The 24,233-nt window shown below is 43.0% G+C and overlaps 1 protein-coding gene across 2 annotated transcripts; it reads right to left on the bottom strand.

The window, feature by feature from the left end:
* Positions 1-311: 311 nt before the first annotated feature.
* TMEM9B (TMEM9 domain family member B) lies at positions 312-16,274 on the bottom strand. Of its 2 annotated transcripts, none has more exons than XM_046637546.1 (5): positions 15,517-16,274; positions 12,655-12,746; positions 8,484-8,592; positions 6,223-6,357; positions 312-1,460 (listed from the first exon to the last, which is right to left on the bottom strand). In XM_046637546.1, exons 1-5 carry the CDS (start codon positions 15,850-15,852, stop codon positions 1,305-1,307), a joined length of 828 nt encoding a protein of 275 aa, XP_046493502.1. In that variant the 5' UTR covers positions 15,853-16,274; the 3' UTR covers positions 312-1,304. The 2 variants fall into 2 exon arrangements, with proteins under 2 accessions (XP_046493502.1, XP_046493503.1); XM_046637547.1 differs by lacking the exon at positions 15,517-16,274 and adding an exon at positions 14,815-14,947.
* Between the last annotated feature and the right edge of the window lie 7,959 nt (positions 16,275-24,233).

Below are 24,233 nucleotides of genomic sequence, written 5' to 3'. Positions count from 1 at the left end.
GAACTTCTTAGAACAAGTATTACTTCATTCATTTTAAATCTCTGAGTTTATCAAAACACTATTTGTATATTGTCAGAGACCCATCTAAGTATTCATACATTCTCTTCCCCTGCCTCCACACACACATATATACAAACAGATAATTTAGTAAGGATGTTTTATGATTAGACTGGTATAAAACAGTAGTCTCACAACAGGGTACAAAATGTCTTTGCATCTTCAAGTTCGTAATACAGCAAAAGAGGGAAGAGAGAGAAGTTAGCAGACATAGACACACAGGTAGGTGTTTCAAAATTATTTTTATTGTTACATTCCAAAGAGGACATAGGAAGAAAAAAGCCAGTTATCCAATAACTGTTATACCTTTCAGAGGGAGGCACCTAGAACTCCAGTCCTAGTTCAAAGCTGCACACACTAGAGCTCAAGCAGCTGCCTCTCAACCTGACCGGAAATGCTGACAAATATGTGTATGTCATCAATCCAGGGAGGCTTGGGTTCAAAAGAAAATTTCTTTATTGCAAATGTCCAAGTCCTTAGGATTCGTCCTTAAAGATACTAGACGAAGATGAGAAAGACCACACACATCAAGACTGTTTAGTCGTTAGAGTAAACTAGCAAATGGCCAGTTTGTCCTAGGATGCATTGCATCAGACATCACAGTACAAGAAGAAAATCGGCATTTTGTGAAGAGCCACCAGGCATTTCGGATTCAGTTTACCAGGAAGTGCAGCCAGAGGCCAACCAGATACCTAGACAATACAGTCAGTGCAAAATTCAAATGGGTAAGTCAGGGCTTTGATGAGGCTGGCTATGCTGCAAAATATAAATGAAGCTTGAAAATAGAAAGTAAAGTCTATTTACAAAAGCTGTTTACTAAAGTGACTTGCGAAAAGTTATGTTCAGCACTTCCCACGCATCCCTCTCCCCCCTGCCAAAAAAGAAACCAAAACAAAACCCACCTGAAAATTATCTTGAAAACCAAGTTAAAACTGTGTGGTAAAAAAGAGAGCACTTGTTCCAGGTAAAGGACTTAAGATAATTTACAGGCAGACTTATTTTTATTAGTAAAAGTCACAAACAGGAAAGGATTTATTGGCTGACTTTGAGGTGTGTGCTTTTAAAAATGTCTCTATTAATACATTAACAAGAAAAGAAAATGCCAAGCACGTTTTTGTTTCTAGTTTTGAATTTTCCAGCAGGAGTTGGTGAAATCAAGAAGGTATTAAAACAAAACCCAGGAAAACTCAGTCAATTTTTTTCCATCTGCCTCGTTTCCTTCTAGTCACCTTGAATTTGATTCCCAATTAGCTGAGGACGACATGACGGTCAAAGACGGATTTTCGCTGCTCTTGAACTTGAAGCTTCCAGCGCTGCTGGGCATACTCTACCTTATTTAGCACATTGGCTCGACTGCGGGAACGAGCCAGCACATCATGGGCGTTTGCAAAAGGCTGGTGATCCTGAAAGTCCAAGAACGGAGAACATCAGAGATGGCGGAATCAATGTAACACACACACAGGACAGCAGTTATCCAACCACAGAGACAGGAGCAGCTGGACTTTTCAAACAACAGACTGTCCCTTTGGCCAAGCACACCTAGGCACTCAACTACCAGAAGTTGGATGTTCAACTACGGAAATAGGTGGTTCAACAGCATAAGCAATGAGGAGGTGATTTGTGAAATGTTCCCATGGGTCACCATCTCCAAAGACATTTCCCCTTAAGAAGCAGAGACCAAGGCAAAGACACTGGTCATTTACGTTAGAGAGAAGCCTTCTCTGACAAGTAGGGGAAGGAAAATCTATTTTCATATTAATATCTACATATTACAGACACGGAAAGTAGGGCTTTTCCTTGATTAATTCAATACTATACAGCTAACCTGTGTTTTTATTTCCTGTTCTCATTATATTAGATTTGTTACTTGCCAGCTTGGGGCGACATTCACGCTGGGAGATGAGGCCACAGGATCTTATCTGGGTTGCTTTTAATCTCTCCCTGTACCCTTAACACATACACTAAATGGACTGGTTTCCAAAAGCCTTTTCATTTCCCCCTCCCAATCTATAACGAAAAGAGACACAGCTCAAGCGCTATAAGTACCCTCTATTACCAAGGACAGTAAGGAATTATTATCACAGCATTTCAATTTGATAAGATGTGAACCTTTCATTGCTGAGCACTCAGGGGCTCCCATATTAGTTGCTGCCTTCGGAAAGAGGCTATTGAAGGTATGTGTGTAGAAAACACACCTATCCCGGTCAAAGTAAACCAATGCAACTGGATGTTTGTAGTCATCACACAGGAAACCACCATGCTAATCTGTCTATGAATGAGATATAAACACAGCTGCCTAAATGACAAAAAGCATTCAATATGAATTTATTGCTTTTGTTTGCCTTTTCCTTGATCTCTTTTTCCTGAATCCTGTGTTAGCAATGCTTCTAAATGTTCCAACATAGGATCCAAGTGACAAGTCGTACCTCTTAAACTAAACTTTGCCTCTAGGAAAGAAGCAATACTGTTTTGCTGTGCTCTATTACACATCCAGGGCAGGAGTCAGCACTCTATGGAAAGCTATACACAACCATGTAACTATATATACCACCATGACTACATGGTGTTGAAACACCTGGTCTTTTTATAGCAAGAAGTTTATACAATGTCTACATTTCAAAGACATCAAAGAGTTTTCTATAAAGAATTCTTCCCTGCCTCCTTTACCAAAATTGTCTCAGCTTTTCACTTAATTTAGGTAACAGCTTGTACAAACCCCATTTATTTATTTTTATTTTTAACTTTACAAATGAAAATAATAAAAGCAACTCCATAAAGTTCAAAATGTTTCAAAGATGTAAGAAAGACGGTGAGGAAAGAGGAAGGCTAAAGGTTGGATTACCTGATCTCCCCTAAGGAAATAAACCTACCGAAGGTCATCTAACCAATGAGCACAAACATCTAACCTTGACCCGGCGTCACAGTGTCTCAACACACTGATTTCGTTCAGGTAGATTAAAATGACACTATAGGACTACAGTGCTTCAGTGAACTTGTATATAAAATATTATTACCATTGGTTTGTTTTGACATAAACAAGTCTGGGAAGAAGGATGTACTTTATCAGCAGAGCAGCTCTCAATTTCACAGTCCTATTATCCACTCTTCAAGGTAAGGGGAGAAAAATCTTCTTAAGGACAAATTTAAAGGACTAAACAAACCAGTTAATCCTTTTGGTCTGTTCTCCACCTATCAGGACAAGATTGAACTAGCTGCTCATGGTCATGGACGCTAGGAGAATGCAAATAGAGATTTACCCTTTTTATATGTTTGTTCTTTTTACACCTGATAAAATTACAATAAATACAAAACATGTTTTAATGTAATGCTTTGATAATAGCAATGATGTGTCATGGATATATGATACAGTAAATATTGTGACTACTTGCAGTGTGCTTCTTAAGTATTTGTATTAACTCTCACCTTTTTTTTTTTTTTTGAGGAAGATTAGCCCTGAGCTAACATCTGCCGCCTATCCTCCTCTTTTTGCTGAGGAAGGCTGGCCCTGAGCTAACATCCATGCCCATCTTCCTCTACTTTTTATGTGAGATGCCTGCCACAGCATGGCCTGACAAGCGGTGCTAGGCCCACACCCAGGATCCGAACCGGCGAACCCCAGGCTGCCAAAGTGGAACGTGCGAACTTAACTGCTGCACCACCGGGCTGGCCCCTCTCACTTGACTTAAAATGTTCTACACCGGGGGCTGGCCCCGTCGCCGAGTGGTTAAGTTCGCGCGCTCCGCTGCAGGCGGCCCAGCGTTTCGTTGGTTCGAATCCTGGGCGTGGACATGGCACTGCTCGTCAAGCCACGCTGAGGCAGCATCCCACATGCCACAACTAGAAGGACCCACAACGAAGAATATACAACTATGTACTGGGGGGCTTTGGGGAGAAAAAGGAAGAAATAAAAATCTTTAAAAAAATGTTCTACACTGAACAAAAGTAGAAAAAAATGAAAACAAAATTTAACTAAGAATTTAGCAAAAGCATTTTTAAAACACATGAATAGTGAAGAAGGCTCATGTTGGATAAGCAACAATTGTAGGAATTTAAATTTAATTTCTTTTTGTTTAGAGTTTTTACCATAAATTCGCAGCTCTGGTCAGGAAACCTCTCAGAATCAGATTAACAGATATCCAAGAGTCAGCCAGGCCTCTCAGAGACAACGTTCCCAAATGGTCAACATACACAGAGAATCGATCACTGGTGAACACAATGGTTACGAGTACATGACCCCACCAAGCGAATGCCTTGCCTACATGTTTTCGTCTATACATTTGTGCATTTCTTTTATGTTCTGTGTGTATTATATTAATATTGTCTATCCCGAAAATCAGGAACCACATATTTAATGCTGCAAATGATATAGTTTAAGTCAGACTTTCTGTCTATGTGGCTATAATGAGATGTGGTCTTTGATACATAACATTTTCATATGTTAGTAGTTCTCAATTGGGGGTGATTTTTCCCCCTGGGACATTTGGCAATGTCTGTGGTCGTTTTTGATTGTCACGATTGGGGTGAGTGGTGCTACTGGCATCTAGTGGGTAGAGGTCAGGGATGCTGCTAAATATCTCACCATGAACAGGACGCTCCCCGCCCCCCGCCCCCAACAAAGAATCACCTGATCCAAAATGTCCATACTGTTGAGGCTGAGAAAACCTGTGAGATGTGAATGAAAATGAACATGGGAACAGTATCTGAGACTCTAATGCTTCCGGGACACAACCTCCTGTCCTTCCAAGCTCTCTCACCCCATTAGCCCCACTATTATGCCTGGTTTTTGACCACATTAGATCTCCAGTCTTGACCTTTCTCCCAGCTTATCAGTCCCCTCCTGGAATTCTTTGAAAATATATAGGCATTCCTTATATGATTAAAAATAAAAGGTGGAAATATAGTATTATGAGTCATTTCTTTTACATGTCTGTTTCTGTTTTATTCATCTCTTTATTCCTAGTAGGCAGCACAGTATCTGATATGAAAAAGTTACTCATTATGTGTTAGTTGAGTTAACAAAAGAAGTATGAGAAAAAGAGGCAGAGGTGATTCTATAAAAGTTCTTGGTAAAACAAAAACGAAATCTTACCCAAATAAGTTGAGTATTCATAACCAATATTCATGGGACAATAATATATTGATCAAAAAGCAGGCTCTGTTTATAGTTATAACCCAAGCCATCCAGTTCAGTTAGGACCCCTTTTCCCATCTTTGGCCAACAGGTCCACAAGCCATCCCAGAGTAAAAGGACTTTGGACTGTGGTTGGCAAGGGCTCACCCTGGCTTTAGCTTTTGGGATTGGTTCTTGAAACTCTACTGAGTTTTATCCACTTTAACGAACAGAGTGCAATAAAGTAATCCAAACTAAAAAGTAATTTCTAAAATAAATAAATAAATAAATAAATAAATAAATAAAATGAAATACTGGAAAATTTGGAAACAAGACCAAACAGGATAATGACAAAACAAACACTATAATCCTCTAAGCCATACTGATTAACAAGTTGTGGACTATCTTTCTGGACATTTTTGAATAAAGTAACGTTAACACAAAAAGGAGACCAAAAAACAATTTATACACTGATTATACCAACCAAATTTACAAACATAAATGTGTTTTAAATATAGGAAGAGAATCAGGAGTGTGGTTTTATTTTCTCAAAAGTTAAAGATCAGATTTTTTTTTAAGAAGGAGGAAAACAGAAAATATAAAACATCAGCAGGTTATCAAGCTGTACTTCAGTAAGAACAGAACATGGTCTTCCTGCTTCCCCTCACTAAAGCCTCCTTGCCTTCTAAAATATTTGGTGATGCTGACAGGAAAGGTGTTCAGGCAGGAGCTTGGGGAGAGAACTATCTCAAATGCTGTTCTCAATGTAAAGAGGGAAAGGCAATGAAAATTGTGCCCTTGGTTCTGAAGGGCAAGGCCTTGTACAGCATACATACCAAGGACCATCAGTTTAAACCACCACATTTACAGCTTTACAAAGCGATTTCCTCATAAAGAGACATACGCTAAAATTAGAACTGTCTTTAGCTTCTCTAGTTGAGGACTCGATCTACTCCAGTGCATGAACATCTATATTCGACTATTTTTCTCTTGCACTTTATATCAGATGATGACACAGACTGGCCACGAACAGCCGGGACATGTTAAGAACTTACCCCAACATCGTCATCGCTCTGTATCAATTGTGAGTGTCCAAACAGGCGTCTCTTCAGTATGGGCTCCACCAGAGTAAGATACACCATGTACAGAAGTAGAAGGCCCAAAATGGAGAGATAAATTATAATAGTAACCTACAGGAAGTTGAAAGTAAATTACATTTCTGTTCAAACCAAGAAATCAGAATTTTGTATAAAGTCACAATGAAGACTGATTTACCTGCTAGGCATATAGGATTTCTTAGTCTCTCTCTCTCTTTTTTTCTTTTGCTGAGGAAGATTCGCCCTGAGCTAACATCTGTTGTGAATATTCCTCTTTTTGCTTAGGAAGATTTGCCCTGAGCTAACATCCAAGCCAGTCTTCTTCTATTTTGTATGTGGGTTGCTGCCACAGCATGGCTGCCAATGAGTGGTGTACATCTGCACCTGGGAACTGAACCCAGACCACCAAAGCAAAATGCACTGAACCTAACCACTAGGCAACAGGTCCAGCCCTAAGCATATAGGATTTCTATACAAACCAGATTCCAATGTAAGAAACATACTCAACTCTTCAGCAAAGTGTTATTTAAAGAAAAAGAGGAAAGGAAGCATTTTATCTTTGGGATCTTTCTGCAAGTCTTCAAGACTCCATCTTCACCTACTGCTAATCATGTATAGCAGTTTTCTTTTTTCACCTGAATACAATGTCCTAGATTCAGCTGCACTGCTGTCAAGACAATTTAAAGGAACCCTAGCAGAAAATACAGTTCAGATGAATTTCAACAGGATACTCTTTTAGATCAATTTATATATACAAAAATACATTTTAGGCCAGTGATTTTCTTGACGTCTTAATTCGTGTGTGCTGTCAAAAAGTACGTGACACCCCCCCCACCCCCCATTAGAATAGCTGTAATTAAAGACAGACAATACCAAATGTTAGTGAGGTTGTGAAGAAACTGAACCCACCTGCATGGCTGGTGAGAACATAAAATGGTATAACCTCTTTGGAAAACAATCTGGCAGTTTCTTAAAAAGTTAAGCATAAACTTACCTCTCTAAGGAATATATCTGAGAGAAAGCAAACCATATCCACACAAAGACATGTACACAGATAAGTCATGACAGCATTATTCATAATAATAAAAATCTGGAAATAACCTGAATGTCTATCAACTGATGAATGGATAAACAAAATGTGGTGTATTCATATAATAGAATGCTATTCAGTAATAAAAAGGAATGGAGTACTGATACATGCTACAACATGAATAAACCTCAAAAACGTGCTAAATGAAAGAAACCAGTCACAGAAGACCACATATGGTATGACGGTTTTTATATGAAATATCCAGATCAGTAGAGACATAAAGCAGAATAGCAATTGTCTAGGGCTGGGGGTAGTAATGGGATTAACCGTAAATGAGCATGAGGGAACTTTTTTGGGTGATGGGAATGTTCTAAAACTGGATTAAAAAATTTTTTTTAATTTGCTAAAATTTATACAGTTGTACACTTAAAATGAGTGACTTTTAGGGTATGTAAATTACACATAAAAAACTTTGTTAAAAAATAAAAAAGTACAGTGAGGATTTCCCTTCAGGACAGCACCCTACTGGAGCAGGAGCTCTCCCACAGGGTCAATCACAACAGAAATCTTTGCACCTGTTACAGCTGCCCACCACAAAGTCCTGATGAGGCCTTTTTGGGGGGAAAGAATGGAAAGCTCCACATAAAAAAAAAGAGGAGAAAAACTGTTAGCCTCCATAATAAAGTAATTGAACCCATTAGAGGTCCAAATGGTGATGAGAGCAATCTACATTCCTTTTCCTATAGGGAACCTTAAAATCCAGAAACGATGTTTCTAGAATAGTCAATCTCTATATAATTTTTCTAAGGGTTGAGAGGGCAGGGAGAAGACGGCTCAATCACGTTGCTCTCTCTAGCCTTTGGCATACGTGGTCCACAGAGAAGCTGGGATAGCTTTCTGGGATATGCTAATTACACACAGGATATTTTTGTGCCATTTCACATATCACACCTATCTAACATATCCTAATTAATCCACAAAGCATCTCCGTGAGGCAAGCAGAGAGCAGACCCATTGTTCCTTTTAGAGTGGGGGTTGGGGATGAGGAAGGAGGGGGTGGTGGGGAAGAGGAGGGAAGAGCTGTAGTTTAGGTAACTAAAGTAGAATTCAGATGTCCAAATTTTTCTTTCTTGTCTAGATACCATCAAGAACTATTCCAGAAGCAGAAAAAAATGGATTTTTTTTTTACCTTGATTGTAACAGAACTTCTTTCCTCATATTTGCATTCACAGCGTAGACAGTATGCCTCTACGTCAGGCCCCCGCACAGGCATGGGATCCACAACATGAAGGCAATCGCTGAAGAAACAAAGGGAAAATACTGCCTAAACCGAGCTGGGATTTTCTACTTGCACTGATCAAAACTTTCCTGAAATCCAGGGTAATCTCTGAACTCCCCCAATCAAAGAATACACGGAGCAAATAACCAACAAGGAAAGCGAAATCATTTCCTCTCTCAATACCAGCAATTTGCTAAGAAACCATAGAGACACATATGTAGTAGCTATTTTCCAAGGTGCTAGTGTTCACAGTTAAAAAGGCACCTGACAAATCTCGAACAGAATCGACAACTACTGAGCAGATCAGGTCATATTTAGACTTGTTCAGTTACCAAGCAAAACTGTTTTAATGATTTAAAGTGACCTTGGGCATTGTTCACATATGCGATTCTCTCTTTTATGAATTAACTAGCATCATTCTTAGTTGCCACAGTGTGGTATATGAATGGCTAATCACACTTAGTTGGTAAATTCGGAAACTCTGAAAACTGAACACTCAAAGCCACAGTAAGAAACAATTACTTTTCTCAATGTGCAAAAGTCTATTGAAAAAGCATGGAGAAGCAGGATTAGAACAACGAAAATATTTTAAAATGAAAACTGATTATGCAGAAGTGATACATAAAATAATAAAAGGCTGAATGTTTTTGCTGTTGGATGTTGTTTATTTTTCCCCCGTTTTCCAGGCTACTTATTTATTGCTTATTAAAAAGCAATTCTATTTTTTAAAATCTGTCAATTCTAGGAAATAATTAAATGATTACTCTCCTCAGCTATTAAGAGCCTACTCCGACCAGCCTCAGCAAACACAGGCAGAGCTTTCCTGTCTTCCTGCCAGCCGCTGGGCAGCTGTCTTCCCTTTTGTCATCTCTTCCTTAGGCATTTCTGCTGCCTCAAGAACTCTACTAGAGCATCCTCTCTCACTCCACCCATCCTTCTATTTTTCCTCCCCAAAGCCCCAGTGCATGGTTGTATTTCCTAGTTCTAAGTCCTTCTAGTTCTTCTATGTGAGCTGCCACCACAGCATGGCTACTGACAGATGGGCGGTGTGGTTTTCTGACCAAGAAGCGAACCTGGGCTGCCCAAGTGCTGAGATCACCAAACTTTAACCACTAGACCATCAGGGCTGGCTTCACCCGTCCTTCTTGGGGTCACCCAAAGCTTCAGGCTGATTCTTTCCCTTTGCCCTAGGAAAACGTAATTTTCTGTGTTCCCTTCCCTGAGCTGTGGCAAGAGAAAAAAACCCAAAATGGCAGAAATGATAAAAGTTCAATCACTTATCCTTAACAGGTAATTTAACAAAGGTAGTAATAGAAAAATAAGTCTCAACTGGTAGAACTTCAGATAAGGGTAAGGTTCCACAAGTCACACCATCCAAGTGTGTGATACCTTTCCAAACATATAGAAGACCAGGAATGTATCCAGCTGGATGCAGGCATAACATGGGCAGAGGAAACTAAATCCCGCTACAGGGCTGTCTATCTTGGAATCATAGAGGTCATCCAGCCCAACACTCTCAGAGAGGACACCTGCACAAGGTCACAGAGTAAATTAGTAGCAAAATGACCAGAATCCGGGGCTCCTGTCTTCTAGATCAGCCCCCCTGTATCTCTCGGATCCTCAGTACAATGAGACTTATTTCCTATTTAGTTTCCTATTTCAGCTTCAGAAGCCTTGGTAACAATACCTAAGAATTACTTGGGAGTCTAAGCGCTGAGTATTGAGTGTTTCTTCTGAAGCACAAATACAGTTTAGTAACAAAGAGATATTGAGTGCTGTGCAAAAGTGGTGCAGGGTGGGAGAAGAAGCAGGAAGGTTGGGTCTGGCTGGCCAGTCACTGTAAACACAGAACCCAGATACAGAACTCAACCACTTTAGGAACGAGGCAACATCTCCCTCTAGTGCCCAAAGGAGGACATTGTCAGCTTTAAATCACACCAGAGACAAACCACAGAACTCAAACTTTTCTTAAGTGAGATAGCATTAGTCAATGAAGAATTAAAGTTAACAACTGGAGGCTGGCCTGGTGGCATGGCAGTTAAGTTGGCAGACTCCACTTTGGTCGCCCAGGGTTCGCCAGTTCAGACCCCGGGCGTGGACCTATGCACTGTTTGTCAAGCCACGCTGTAGCAGGTGTCCAACATATAAAGTAGAGGAAGATGGGATAAAGTAAGGGAAGATGGGCACAGATGTTAGCTCAGGGCCAATCTTCCTCAGCAAAAAGAGGAGGATTGGTAGTAGTTAGCTCAGGGCTAATTCCCCCCCCCCCCCAAAAAAAAGCTAACAACTGGACAAAATGGAGGCCAAAAGGTAAAAACATATCTAGGGCCAGATAGATATGGGAGGCCTCGTAAAGTCATAACATCCTGATTAATCATAACTTGCCTAAAGCCAGTTAAAAACTTTCGGGGGGTGGGGGGGGGGAGCTGGGGGCTTGCCTTGTGGCACCATGGTTGGGTTTGTGCACTCTGCTTCAGCAGCCCAGAGTTTGAGGGTTCGGATCCCAGCTGTGGACCTACACACCACTTATCCTGCCACACTGTGGCGGTGTTCTACATACAAAATAGAGGAAGACTAGAACAGATGTTAGCTCAGCAAAAAGAGGAAGATTGGCAACAGATGTTACCTCAGGGTCAATCTTCCTCATCAAAAAAAAAAACCAAACCAAAACCAACAACTTTCAGTGACAGCTGGAAACCTATCCCCAGTTAAAGGCTAAATTGCAGGGGAAGGAAGCAAGGGAAAGAGAGAAGAAAAATCCCAAACAAGCCTTGTTTTCAACTGTTTACTTTCAAAGCTCCCCAGTTTGACCAATAACCAGGGATGAATGACATATCCAGGTCTGAACCTGGAATAACAGGTCAGTGAAAAGATTAATGTTAAACTCTTGAATAGCAAGTTCATTTGTTGCTCAAATAATAGGCATCATATTCCATTGCTGATAACGGAATAAACTGATTATCAGTGCTCAATATATTTGGAAAATTTATAGAAATAACTTAAAAACTTATTTTGAGCTTTCTTATATAAAATAACTTGCTGATATAAAACCTATAAGAATATAGCTAAATCACTTTGTAATATGAGAAACAATTTAAAGTGGAACACGGCAGTTCACAAGAAGTTCTCCAGAACACACTTACCAAATATCAGATTGAATAAACGCCTATCGGGGAAGAAGAGGCAATGGCATCAGAAAAACTAACTAGGCTCAAAGGCTGCCTTTTTCAAAGTCAGCTTGGAACATAATAACCAAATGAATTTAATTCTACTTTCAAACTTTTGGGGCTATTAGCTGTGAAATCAGGTACATGTGAAAGCATGTAGCTATTTGGAACTATTTTTCTTCTATCCCTGTCCTGGCAATCTTCCGCTATGGTTACAAACGATCAAACATCACAATTCCACAGGAAGGAGCCCATCCATCCTGTTAGAAAACAACTGCTTCCCCACCATTTAATGGCACATGCAGAAAAGACTATATCATTTGTAAGGTCCACTGGGATAAACAGACGGCTGCTGGTGGCTAGCCAGTCAGGGTCGCAGTCATCACAGGCCTGCCTGACTATCCCAAGGGCTGGAGGGATCAACATCTTGGCACACCTATAACCTACTCATGGCACACCAATTAGGAAACTCATATATGTAGCCCATTCTCATTCCTTCCTGAGTCTTCTGCCACTTTTAAACATAATCTCCTTTATTTGGCAATATATCATCAAAACCTACAAGTTGTAGAAATTATAACTCAGAGAAATGTGGCTTGCTTACCTTCCACTAAAAAGCAAGAGGGAGAACCAAAATTTAAGGGAGCACAGGAAGGTAGGTGACACAAACTCAGCCGCATGCCCATACAAAACCCTCCCCACCTGCGGCTTAAGTGTTTTGGCTATGTTCCCTTAGGCTTACATCATGCACTCAGGGCCTCAGTCTCACTTGTTCAAATGGAAATAGAATTCAACACTTTCGCTTAAAAAGAAATACTTAAAAATAAAACACTACATTAGATGAACATTCTGGGCTAATAGTGACAACCACAGAAAGAAACTTGACAGGTAATTCAGTGATCTGGAATACTTACCAATCTTTTTGGGATATGTTCTTATTATAAATATGTCCAGAATTATCTTTATAGGGAGGACAGATACATTTACATCGGACATCTTCGAAATTCTGTAACCAAAATGGGAACTTAATATAGCTTGTTGACAGTTTATCATTAATATTTTTCAAAATTGGACCATACACATTTTGCTAAGCATCCCCTGCTAAATATTCTAAAACCATTCATTCAAAACTTTAAATAACTTTAAGAGATACAAGTTATTAAAAGCCACAAGTTCTTTTTGGTAATGCTAATGAATCATTACATATTACATAAAAGTATTTTGAAATAATACCTAGTACATGGTCTGTGACATCACATTTACGGGTCACATGACAATCAAATTGTGCTAATGCTATCACCATCTACTCGCCAGTAGAAAGACACAGTAGACAGCTGTGCCTGCAAATAACAATGCTGATTACAAAAGGATGGGGAAGAATCAAACTAAACATTACTCACAAAACAAGTCACAATTCTTCTACCCACCATCCTTCTACCCTTTGGTTGAAAGGCGTGATATGGATGAAAGGGGTTGGGCCAGAGCCCGATAGAAGGGATGACGTTTTAGAGGCACTCAGCTACAATTGGAAAGGACGTACATAAGGGCAGTGGTTGAGTCTACCTGAGATCAGTTTGGTCTACCCTCCCCAGAAAACTGCTTCTAATCTCTGGTAGACAGAGAGGACAACTACCGATAAAGCCAGTTTCAAGAGGTGGAGAAAGAGGTGACTAAATATATGAATAGAGGGAATAGGAGATGTTCCCTAGCAAAGGGAAATCTGAGAAGGCAGTGGCCCATTAGTCCCCAGAGGACCAGGCCCACTGCTATGTCTGGCAGAGCCGTTGACAACTTATTCACTCATTCAGCAACCACTTAGCGAACATTTGTCTGTGCTCCATGAGGTGGGTTCAGATAAGTCTAAGACATGGTTCCTGCCTGTAATTAGGACACACCCTAGTAAAGGAGACTGACAAATAAACACATGACTCCAAGACTCTACTTAAAGTGATGACAGGAGGTATGCAGAGGGTGCCAGCAGTGTTTTGAAAGTCGGGAGACTTGCTGCTCCCCCTCTTTCTGGTGGAAGGAAGGGAAGATTTCAAAAAGAACCCCTGACCAAGTAACCTGTCTTTCCCAGACCCTATATTTAAAGATATTATAGATTAAAGCTCCTATTTTTAAAAATGCAAATGTCCTTCTGTTTCTCCATCACATTAATGTGAATTCCTTCTGTTTTTCCCAATAATGAGCTAGCTCATCAAGGAGAAAGCACAAGTGTGTATGAGGCCAGGGCAGGTCTAGATGGAAGGGGCATGAAGGGGGCTAGAAAGCGCATGTGGGGACTAGACGGGCCAAGAAATGGAGCAGGGGAGAAGGCCACAACCTCACTCTTCCTGTAGTTTGGGTCCTTCCTTACACACTAAACTATCAAGAAGATAGAAAGCAAGCAACGGATCAAGAGGTCCTGGAGGGAGTTAGGTGAGGATACTAGGCTCATGAGAGAGGCTCTAGGTGTTACTGCGAAGGAAGGCTGCCAGGAGAGGCAAGTTCCGGCAATGGGAAGGGCATCTGTTCAGGGCTGAGTTAAGTTAGCTCCTAAGAGGGAAGGCTTCTGTGAGATGGGGGGCTTCCCAACATTTTGGCTCGGGGAATGGGGGAGGGATGGTCTGTGAGGCTGATGGAGGGAGCCGGTAGGCTGTCAGAGTGTAAGGCGGGAAAGTTAAAGGCTCTCAGAGTCGGGAAGGTTGTAAAGTTTGAGCTGGGTGCTGTCAGGGCTGGGGAGGGAAATGTCGAGGAGCTGGAGTTGCTGTCCAGGCTGTGGGCACTGTCGGGGCTGGGTGGAGCTGCAGCTGGAGCTGGGGGCGGCGTATCAGGGCGTCAAAGAGGAGGGCACTGTCAGGGCTGGGGGTGGGAGCGGGGGCGGCGACTGTCAGACTGTCAGGACAGGAGGACAAGAGTGCCATCTCGGGAGGGTGCTGGGTGGGCGTTTGTCGGGGCTGTGAAGCTGGGGGTCGGGCTGTCAGGGCTGGCGGAGGAATAGGCTGGGAGCAGGTTGACAGACCCAGTTTCCGCCAGACCAGAGGCGGCGGGGCGGGGAGGTCCTGTCTGAGCGAGGGCTGGGCGGGACTCACCTTGGCGGCGTCTGACAGCTGCACGAGCAGCAGCACCGAGAGCGCCAGGCAGGACAAGCTGAGCATGGAGCCCAGACGAACGAGGCCTCCCCACAGGGTCGCCATGGCTGCCAGGCCCAGCAGTCCCCACGGCCCGGAGCCCCCGAGACCTGCTCCCGGCTTGGGGCTCAGGCTCGGGCTCGGGCTCCGGCTCCTCCGCCCGCACTTCCGCCTGGGCCTTCACGTCACCGGCCACGCCGGGTCAGCTACAAAGGCATCCGCCCCGGAAACGCTTCCCGGCGCGGAGGGCCCGGAGGCTGCGCGGTGCTGGTGCCCGCCAGGCCCACGCTCGGGCTCCGGCAGCCTCGGCCGGGCAGAGCTCGGAGGCCTAGGATGTGGCTCCGGGCGCAGGAGCAGCGGCGGCTGTGGACCGGTGCGCCGGGCAGGCCTCCCACCTTGGGAGACCCCCAGCAAGCCCGGGATTCAGATGGGGGCCGCCAGCGACCCCTGCGAGGCCGGAGCCGTTCGCTGCCAGACCCCGGAGGCCGGAGTGAGCCTAAGCGCCGGGAATGGCCGAGGGGGCGGCCCATCCCCGCCGGCGCGGGCGGGGGGCTGCTAGGCGTGGGGACGGGGACGGGATCGTCCGAGCCATCCCTGCCGGGGAAGGCCGGCCCAAGTCAGAGGGTCGGGGCTCGGCTCCGGCGCGTTGGGCCCGGTACTAACCTGCCGCCCACGGACGCCGCTCCCCGCAGGCTGTCTGACCACCTCTGTGAGCTGCCCTCGTGGGCGTGGCGTCCGCCGGCGGCTCCCCGCTCGCCCCGCGCTGGGGGCCGACTGGGTAGGCCCGGCCTGCCGCCAGGAACTGGGCCACAGCGGCGGGGCTGGGCCGGCCGGGCCAGGCTCCGGAAGGTGGGGTGTTGGCGGAAGAACCGCCCTAGTAGGCTCCTCCGCCCAGAACTGCAGAAGCTGGGGGATCGGCGTGCTGCAATCCTGTTCAAGGCGGCTGGCGCCTAGGTCAGACTTGGGGGAGCGCTGACCAGTCTTTCCAGTGCAGGTCATCCTCCTCAGGTAATTTAGGAGAGCCCTGGAGATGGCACAGTGTCTTCAGTTAAAATATTTTGCAGTTATTGAAGACAGTGTGGAGTCGGGTGAGTGGAAAGGATGCAGGGCTCATCACCACCACTACGGATTGGCTGAATGACTTGGGCAAAAAGACTTCCCTTTTCTGGCCTCTGGTTCTTGGCTCAATATGAGGAAATTGAACGCTCATCTTCGCATTTCAAATTCTCCTCCCATGGAATACCCGTGTTTCTTTCTTTAAAGAACTTTTAAAGGTGGTCTTTTCCTGGTTTGCAGAAATGTTTTAACGGATAGAATTTTTTCTATGTTTTTCTCCCATGTAATTTTTGTTGATGCTAGAGTCTAACAAAAATTAGGTGTCTGGGGCCTGCCGGTGGCGCAGTGGTTAAGTGCGCACGTTCCACTTCTGCGGCCCGGGCCAGCCGCTGGTTTGGATCCCAGTGCGGACATGGCACTGCTTGTCAAGCCATGCTGTGGCAGGCGTCCCACATGTAAAGTAGAGGAAGATGGGCAGGGATGTTAGCTCAGGGCCAGTCTTCCTCAACAAAAAGAGGAGGATTGGCTGCAGTTAGCTCAGGGCTAATCATCCTCAAAAAAAAAAAAAAAAATTAGGTGTCTGATATCGCACCAAATATATTTAGCACCTTTCAGTCCCAAGTGGCAAATGGTGCCCAGTCCCAGCCAGAACCAGAGGGGCAGGACTAGATGACCTTTCACTAAGGCCCCTCCTGGCTGCCCTGTCAAGATGCTGTCACATAGTGAAATATCAAGTCTGTGTAGTGGGTGTTCTGCTAGCCAGAGGACAATGTGGAGACACCTGGGGTCAAATGTGTCTGACTGTAAGGCACTGTGGAGCTGTGATTGCTAGAAGCTGACTCATCAGCAAGCCTGGGATCAATTTAGGGTTAATTGTCTAGGTCTGGCATCTAAAGGGACTGCTCACTCTTTGGCTGAAATCTCACAGGCCTTCTCTTCTCCAAAATTGTTCTTAGGGCCTTGACTTGGGGTACAGAGGCTTAGAGGAAATATATAGTAATGCCTCAGTCTGATAGGCCTCACCTGTTTAATGGAGAAACACCACGTACACTCAGTCTAGGCGGAATTACACTGTCCAATACAGTAGCCACTAACCACATATGGCAATTGAGCACTTGAAATGTGTTTAGTCTGAATTGAGATATGCTGTAAGTGTATAATATATACTGGATTTCAAAGACTTAGTAGAAAGAAGCAAAATATCTTAATGTTTTTATATTGATTAAAGTTGAATTATTTTGGCTACATTGGCTTAAATAAAATATATGATTAAAATAATTTCACTTGTTTCTTTTTATTTCTTAAATGTGGCTACTAGAAAACTTAGTAGTTATGTTAGGCATCACTGTTCTAGAATATAGAATGTGGCTGCCATGAGTAGAGTGTGCCTTTAAGATGGTTGCCTGGCTGGAGACTGAATGAAGACTCACCCGTAAGGAGAGGGGTGGCAGGGAGGAACTGGCACAGTGAGAGCCTGGGGTTTGGGGAAGGTATAGGTCCATCAAAAAAAGATGACTGTAATTTGAGGCGATGCAAGAGAAGTGGAGGGTTCAGGTCCTCTCATTCCGCCCTGCTCATACCTAGATAACTCTTACTTTTCCCTTAGGTCAGGGGTCATCTAAGCTAGAAAGCCTTCCTTGACTTAAGTGCACTCCCTTCTGTGTTTGTGCAGATATCTTTCCTAATTTAGCCAATTATGGTTAAAATTATGTTTTCATATCTGCCTCTGTATTCCCAACCTCCACCATAATATTTCAAGCTCTTAGAGGGTAGAGACCTTGTCTAATATCTTTGTGCCTTGAGACTGGGATAGAGTAAAAACCAATAAATGTTTGTGGGGACCTGGAAAAGGGGAATGGGAGAGGCTCCTCTGGTCAGTCTCGAAGAACCAGGTACCTACTTCAATCCCAATTTGACTTCCTTCTGACCATGAGAGGGTGATGCTGAGATGTCTAATGAAGTACAGATGGGATCTGGGGCACCTGAGTAGGCAGGAGAGGGGAGATTTCTTTTTTTTTAAAGATTGGCGCCTGAACTAACATCTGTTGCCAATTTTTTTTTCTTCTCCACAAAGCCCCCAGCACATAGTTGTATATTCCAGTTGTAGGTCCTTCTGGCGCTGCTATGTGGGACGCCACCTCAGCATGGCTTGATGAGCGGTGCCAGGTCCACGCCCAGGATCCAGACCGACGAAACCCTGGGTTGCCCAAGTGGAGAGGGTGAATTTAACCACTTGGCTATGGTGCTGGCCCCGAGGGGAGATTTCTGACCTAGGGTCTTCCTAGACCTTCAGGTCACATCAGTGTTGTTCTGTTTACAGGTAAGACGGCCTTAGTGAGTACCCACTCTTTTCCCTTCCCCTTTCCTTGCTTCCCTGTGACTAGGTTTCCCTACTTCATTCCTTTTAAGGAGTGACACAGGTCCAGGTGCACCCTCCCACCTGTCCTGGGCCCTATCACTTCTTTGTGAGGCCTGAAAAATTCCCTGGTAGGGGATGGCTAAGGAGAGTAAGAAGAGCCTTCTCTAAATTTAAGTGTGTAAGTCAGGAGGTTAGGAAGCAGAAGTGACAATTTATGTATCTGGGACAAATATATCTGGGACCAAGGTTTTGCTAGCTCTGCCTGCAGCCTCCTCATCCGCTTTCCTCTCCAGTGATCAAATAGCTCACTGGATGCCCCTTTATTTCTCTGCCCCACCCTTTCTGATCTACCTAGCACTTTGCCAGGCTACGCCAGTCCAGGAGAACAAATGGAGTCATGCACAGCATCAACAATGACGGTTTCCTTGGATTGTGCCTCTAGTGGTTATGGCGACACACACACACACACACAAGTTCTTCCAGTTCTTTCTGAGCATACCCAGCACTATCTTATATGTGCCTTCTCCTTTACCACGTGCATCACCAGGATGCTCCCTCCTACTGGGCCCCCTTCAGTGAGATTTTCTGCCCTCTGCTGTTTGTAAAGCCATATAAGTATGCCATGCCATCACTTGCTGGTCCCCACCATGATAACAATAATGTAGGGGGCCAGAATATTATCTCCCTCTTCCTAGAGATGCTGGTACCCCTATTGCTAACAAGTTTCTGGAGTCCCTAAAATAACAAAGCAACACAAGGTTTAGTACCAAAACAGGAAGAATTTTTAAAGGTTGTTTCAGAGGGGTGCTAAATCAATATTGTTGGTTTCCTAGTGCCTTGAGGAAATACTCAAGGAAAACAATCTCTCCTCTCTGACCACTAAGATTTTCAAATAAATGAAATGCTACATTATTTGTCTTCATTTTTATTTTTACCAATATAGTACATTAAAAAAAAGTCAAATAGTGTTTCACAGTAGGCCCTGCCCTGGCCCTCTACACTCTGAATTTCTATTCCCCAGAGACAACTTCATTCTTATCTTTTAGCTCTCTTCCAGGATTTATCTCCATATTTCTTAATAACATGCTTATACTACTAGTTCTTGATTTTTCAGTTTGGTCTATTATTTTACTTCTTTCTATAGGAAATAAACTGTATTTATATACTCTAATGTCCTCTCATAAACACGTATTATTTCTCCATCCTCAACCCTTCAATATGTCTATATTACTTTAGATAAGTCACTATTCATTATATTATTATGACTGTGTACATATTATTCATAGTTGATTTAATTAGCATATTATTACATTTCCTTTTTTTGATTGAAATTAGCCAGTGCCTCCTTTTCTATGCTCTTAGTACCTAGCATTCAAGTATCTATAATTAATTCATCCCAAACTCTTCTCTCAATATATTCAAATACATCAGGTAGCCTATCAGTTTATTTTTTTTTTGGAAGATTAGCCCTGAGCTAACATCTGCTGCCAATCCTCCTCTTTTTGCTGAGGAAGACTGGCCCTGAGCTCACATCTGTGCCCATCTTCCTCTACTTTATATGTGGGATGCCTACCACAGCATGGCGTGCCAAGCGGGTGCCACATCCGCACCTGGGATCTGAACCAGCGAACCCTGGGCCACCAAAGTGGAGCATGCGAACTTCAACCGCTGTGCCACCCAGCCAGCCCCAGTTTATTTTTTAAATTGGAGACAACTTTCCAGAAGTCCATCATCCTCCTTCACTCTCGACTGGTGGTTCTTTAAGCTTTGGCCTAGGATAATTTATCATTTCTTCCCCATTTCTCTACCTCTTCCTGTTTTTCTTAAAGATTTCCGTATTCTAACTCTTCTTTTGAATTTTAACATTTGTGTTATCATGTTTTAAATTTACTGGAGCACTCTCTTGTCCACCCCTCCCCCTTCTTTAAAGTAGCATTCTGTTCCATCTGGGAGGAGGGGGCGGTGCAATATCTTATTTCTCTGAGGATATTTCTAATGTTTTGTTTCTTAAATTGTCTATGTTAAGTTTTTCAGTCTTTGTTTCTCACTTTTTTGTTAGAAGCTTTTCTTAAATGTCTGGAGATCCTTGGCTATCCATTCATATGTAAGAGTGAGGGATTAGAAAGCTGACTAGAAACACTGTGTACACAGACAGGGCTTGTAATTATGACATACTGGAGTATTTTTCAAACTTTTGGTTGCAAACCCATTAGTGGTTTGTGAAATCAGTATAATTAGTCGCAACCAACCTCTTTTCCCCCAAATGACAGAATAGAAAATATTATATCAAAATACATTGCAAAAAAGGGAAATTTTGTGAAACTTCGGTTTCATACATATACACCCCCCTGACACATACACACACATACATATCATGTACTGGGTCAATCCCATAAAATGGGAATTTCTTGTGGGTGTTTTTTTCAAAGTTTGAAAAAATATCACTTAGGGTGCTCAAGGAGATCTCCAACTGTCAAGATAGGTAGGTCTTTTCTCTCGGAAAGAGAGGTAAGTTTCTATGGAGAGAAATTCTCCAAACTCTTGCCTGCTGGTCTGGTAGCCAGTGTTCATTCATTCAAGTATTTACTGAACACTTGCGTGCTGAACACTGTTCAGGATACTGGGTATACATCAGTGTATAAAACAGCAAACTCTCTACCCTCTTGGAACTAAGATTCTAGAGGGAGAGACAGACAATAAACAAACATAGTAAGTTATACGGTATTTAGGTCTTGTGCTGTGGTAACACATTAACTGAAGGGAAAGCAGAATATATGCATACAGATGCTAGTAAGAGGGTAGATGTGGTAAGCGTGGTGAATGTCCTGATTATTTCATCAATAAAGTAGAAAACAAGGTCATCATCTGAGTGAGAATGGGGAAGGAGGTGTCAGAGACTTGAGAAGAAAAGAAAACGTGAAATAACTTAGGACACAGCCCAGCAAACTACAGCCTGCGGCCAAATCCTGTATTTCTACAGTCTGCAAGCTGAGGGTAATTTTTTATACTTTTAAATGGTTGGGAAAAAACATCTAAAGATGAATACTATATTGTGACATGTAAAAATTACATAAAATTCAAATTACATTCATCTACCTATTGCCTATGGCTACTTTCCTGCTACAATGGCAGAGTGGAGTAGTTGTGGAAGAGACTGTATGACCTGCAAAGCCTAAAATACTTATTACTGGCCCTTTACAGAAAGGGTCTGCCAACCCCTGATCCAGGAGAATGGCAGGGTGAATGACTAGGGAAATATGATTGTTGGGCAGTATTAAGGGCGTGACAGTTAAGGACATGAATTTTAAGTGAGACCAGTTGGCATGGTTGCTACACAGGTGTAGGCAGAGAATAGGCAAAGAGCTGGCTTTAAAGTGTGGTTTTGTGAAGTGAGAGTGACAAAAAGGGTAAACTGAGTTAAAAGTATATGTAAGTGAATCATTATAATGCTTGACCCTGGGATTTAAGTTGCTTATGAAGGGAGGAGAGGAACTCAGAGAGGTTAGGGACAATGAAAGGTGGTAGTCAAAGAAGTGTTGGCATCAAGTTACTAGGAGATGGTGGTCAGACAGTGAGATCCATGAGCCTGAGATTATGATTAGTTTTTGGTAATAAATAACAAGATCTAAGGTATGACCAAAGGAGGGAATGGCAAGGAATGGTAGAGGATAAAATCAGTGGAAGACTGTTATTCAAGGAACAATAATATGTCAGGGTGTTGAAAAGGTCATCCATGCATGTAATTAAATCACCAAGAATTAAGAGTAGTGTTGGAGGAGTGAAATGAGCCAAGAGCTAAACTTAGAGAAAAATGAGAGGAATGACCCAGGGGCTTGTAGATTTTGTAGATAGCAACAATAAAAGGAAGTAAGTGATATAATTTGATGGCATGAAACTCAAAGCTGGGGAGCGTTAAGGGAAGAGAGGGAGAAATGTCTGGGAGCAGTAATGAGGAATAAGGAGCTCATCTATCCCATCTCAGACCAGTAAGAGGACTGTGGGAGGGAAAAACCACCTTGAGAGGACTGCAGTGAAAGCATTATCCTAAGAGATCAGCCAAGTTTCAGAATTCTGGGATCCAAGCCGGAGAAAGAGGTGTCTGATGCTTCAGAATGCTGAACCTTGAATCCCCCTTTCAGTAGGATGCTTTCTCTCAGCTCCCAGTTGTTCTTGGTGGCTCCAACTAGTTCAGCTTCTCCAGGGGATGAATGAATGAATAAGGGGTGAGGATCTCAGGTCTAACTTACTTTATAGTCTTTCAAGTAATCATCTTGTTTTTAGCCCTCTACCCCTACTTGCTTTTCAGACAACTGGTGTCTCCAATTCTTTAGTCTTTTCTGGGGTTCTGTGGCACATCTGCCCACTTATTATTATTGCCCCCCCCCCCCCCCCCCCCCCCCCCCCGCCCCCCGCCTCCCGCCTCCGGAACCCACCAGGCTTCTAGTATACACAGACAGATCTGAATCCCAGTGGTGGAGTCAACTTAGGCTGATGCTGGGATTCCCACTCCATTTTTCCTTCCCTTTAATTGTCACTCTTTTCAGTTCCTGCCCTTCCCCTCACCCCTTACCTGCTGATACTAAGCCTTACTATTGCTGAAATTCTACTCTCCATGGGGCATACCCAGCTGAATTCTCCTCTCTGGCTGCCCTTCCTCAGACCTTAGAACAGGCCCCCTTCACATACCCCTGTGGTCTAATTGGTCTTTATGAAACCTGTTCACTTTGATATACTTTCAATTCTCCCACTGGTTCCCACATATTACAGAGAAACCATTATGAATTCAGACATGTGAGGGACAGTTTCTGTAGAACTTTCAGAACAGAGTAATTGATTCCTCATATGGTCAGCTCCAGCACCAATCAAATTTTCATGTCCTAACCCATTTTCAAAATAAGTAAGATGAGAACCACAATAGCAGCTCCCCAAATACAAGGTCATCCAGTGTATCCAAGAAGTCCAGCATTTCATAACAGAATCCTAAGATATCCCATATTAGTTTGCCAAATGATGAAAGCAAAGTTAAATTCCTGTTATCCAGGCTCACAATACAGAAGACTGCATGTCCTCACTCCCTTTGCCCTCCAAGTCTCTCCTCTGGCAAACAAGTATCTCTACTAGATCAGCCATCCTCCCTCTTCCCAACCTGTTTCTCCTGTTCAAGGCAACCAGCAGGGTTTGAGTATGTCAACATTGGAGTATGTGGGTTCCCTGGAGAGTTAGGTTTTCTGTATTAATTACAAATTGGGAGGCTATTCCGGTCCCAGTAAAAGCAATGCCAGGATTGAATTCCCTTCTCTGATTTTGGTGGCTGGGATTAGCTGGTTAGGGGCATAGGTCCAGGAAGGAGTGTGATAAAGGTGCTAGAAAGAAAGAACAGGGTTTGTAGTCATCGGGCTGCTAGAATCTTTGGTTAAGTCACTACCTAAAAGCAAGTAGAGACCCAGATTTTTCTCCATGTGGGTCAGACATGGCAGCCCCAGTCTTCCAGAACATACCACAACTCTTGAATAAAAAGATCTGTGAGAAAACAGCTATCACAATGCCCATATACTTGACATGATGTGAGAAACAGCTGCCAGAAGGTCACTAGCCAGACAAGTGAGCATACAATAAGACAGTAGCATATTATAGCTCAGGATGCACTGATAATGGAAGGAAGAAGGCAGCTGACAGAGGAGTCCAACCTGTAACACACAGACCACTTTGTCTCTGCTTTCTAATTTCTTGAGAACAGTATCCTGCAACCCTTCAAAGCTAGGTAAAAAAGCTCATAATTTCAGCCCAAATTAATGAGTCTATGTTTGTAGTGATGGCAATGGGTGAACAAGAAACTACATTTGATTCATAATACCATTTAATACAGATGTCCTAGAATCAAAGAATTTGGCATTAGAAATAACTTTGGAGGTCTCCTTATCCAAACTTCCACCCAATGCAGAAATCTCTTTCATAATATTGCTAG

This window comes from Equus quagga, chromosome 14 (assembly GCF_021613505.1).
Source record: "Equus quagga isolate Etosha38 chromosome 14, UCLA_HA_Equagga_1.0, whole genome shotgun sequence".
Lineage (NCBI taxonomy): Eukaryota > Metazoa > Chordata > Mammalia > Perissodactyla > Equidae > Equus > Equus quagga.
The sequence above is the reverse complement of the archived record's forward strand: the minus strand, read 5'-3'. Positions and strand labels throughout refer to the sequence as shown.

Coding starts and splice junctions, on each gene's coding strand:
- TMEM9B (XM_046637546.1), bottom strand. CDS start 15,852: ATGACCTGCACTGGAAAGACTGGTCAGCGCTCCCCCAAGTCTGACCTA. Junction 12,747..15,516: donor GCGGCGTCCGTGGGCGGCAG/GTTAGTACCGGG, acceptor TTTTGGTTACAG/AATTTCGAAGATGTCCGATG. Junction 1,461..6,222: donor AGAGCGATGACGATGTTGGG/GTAAGTTCTTAA, acceptor TTGGACTTTCAG/GATCACCAGCCTTTTGCAAA.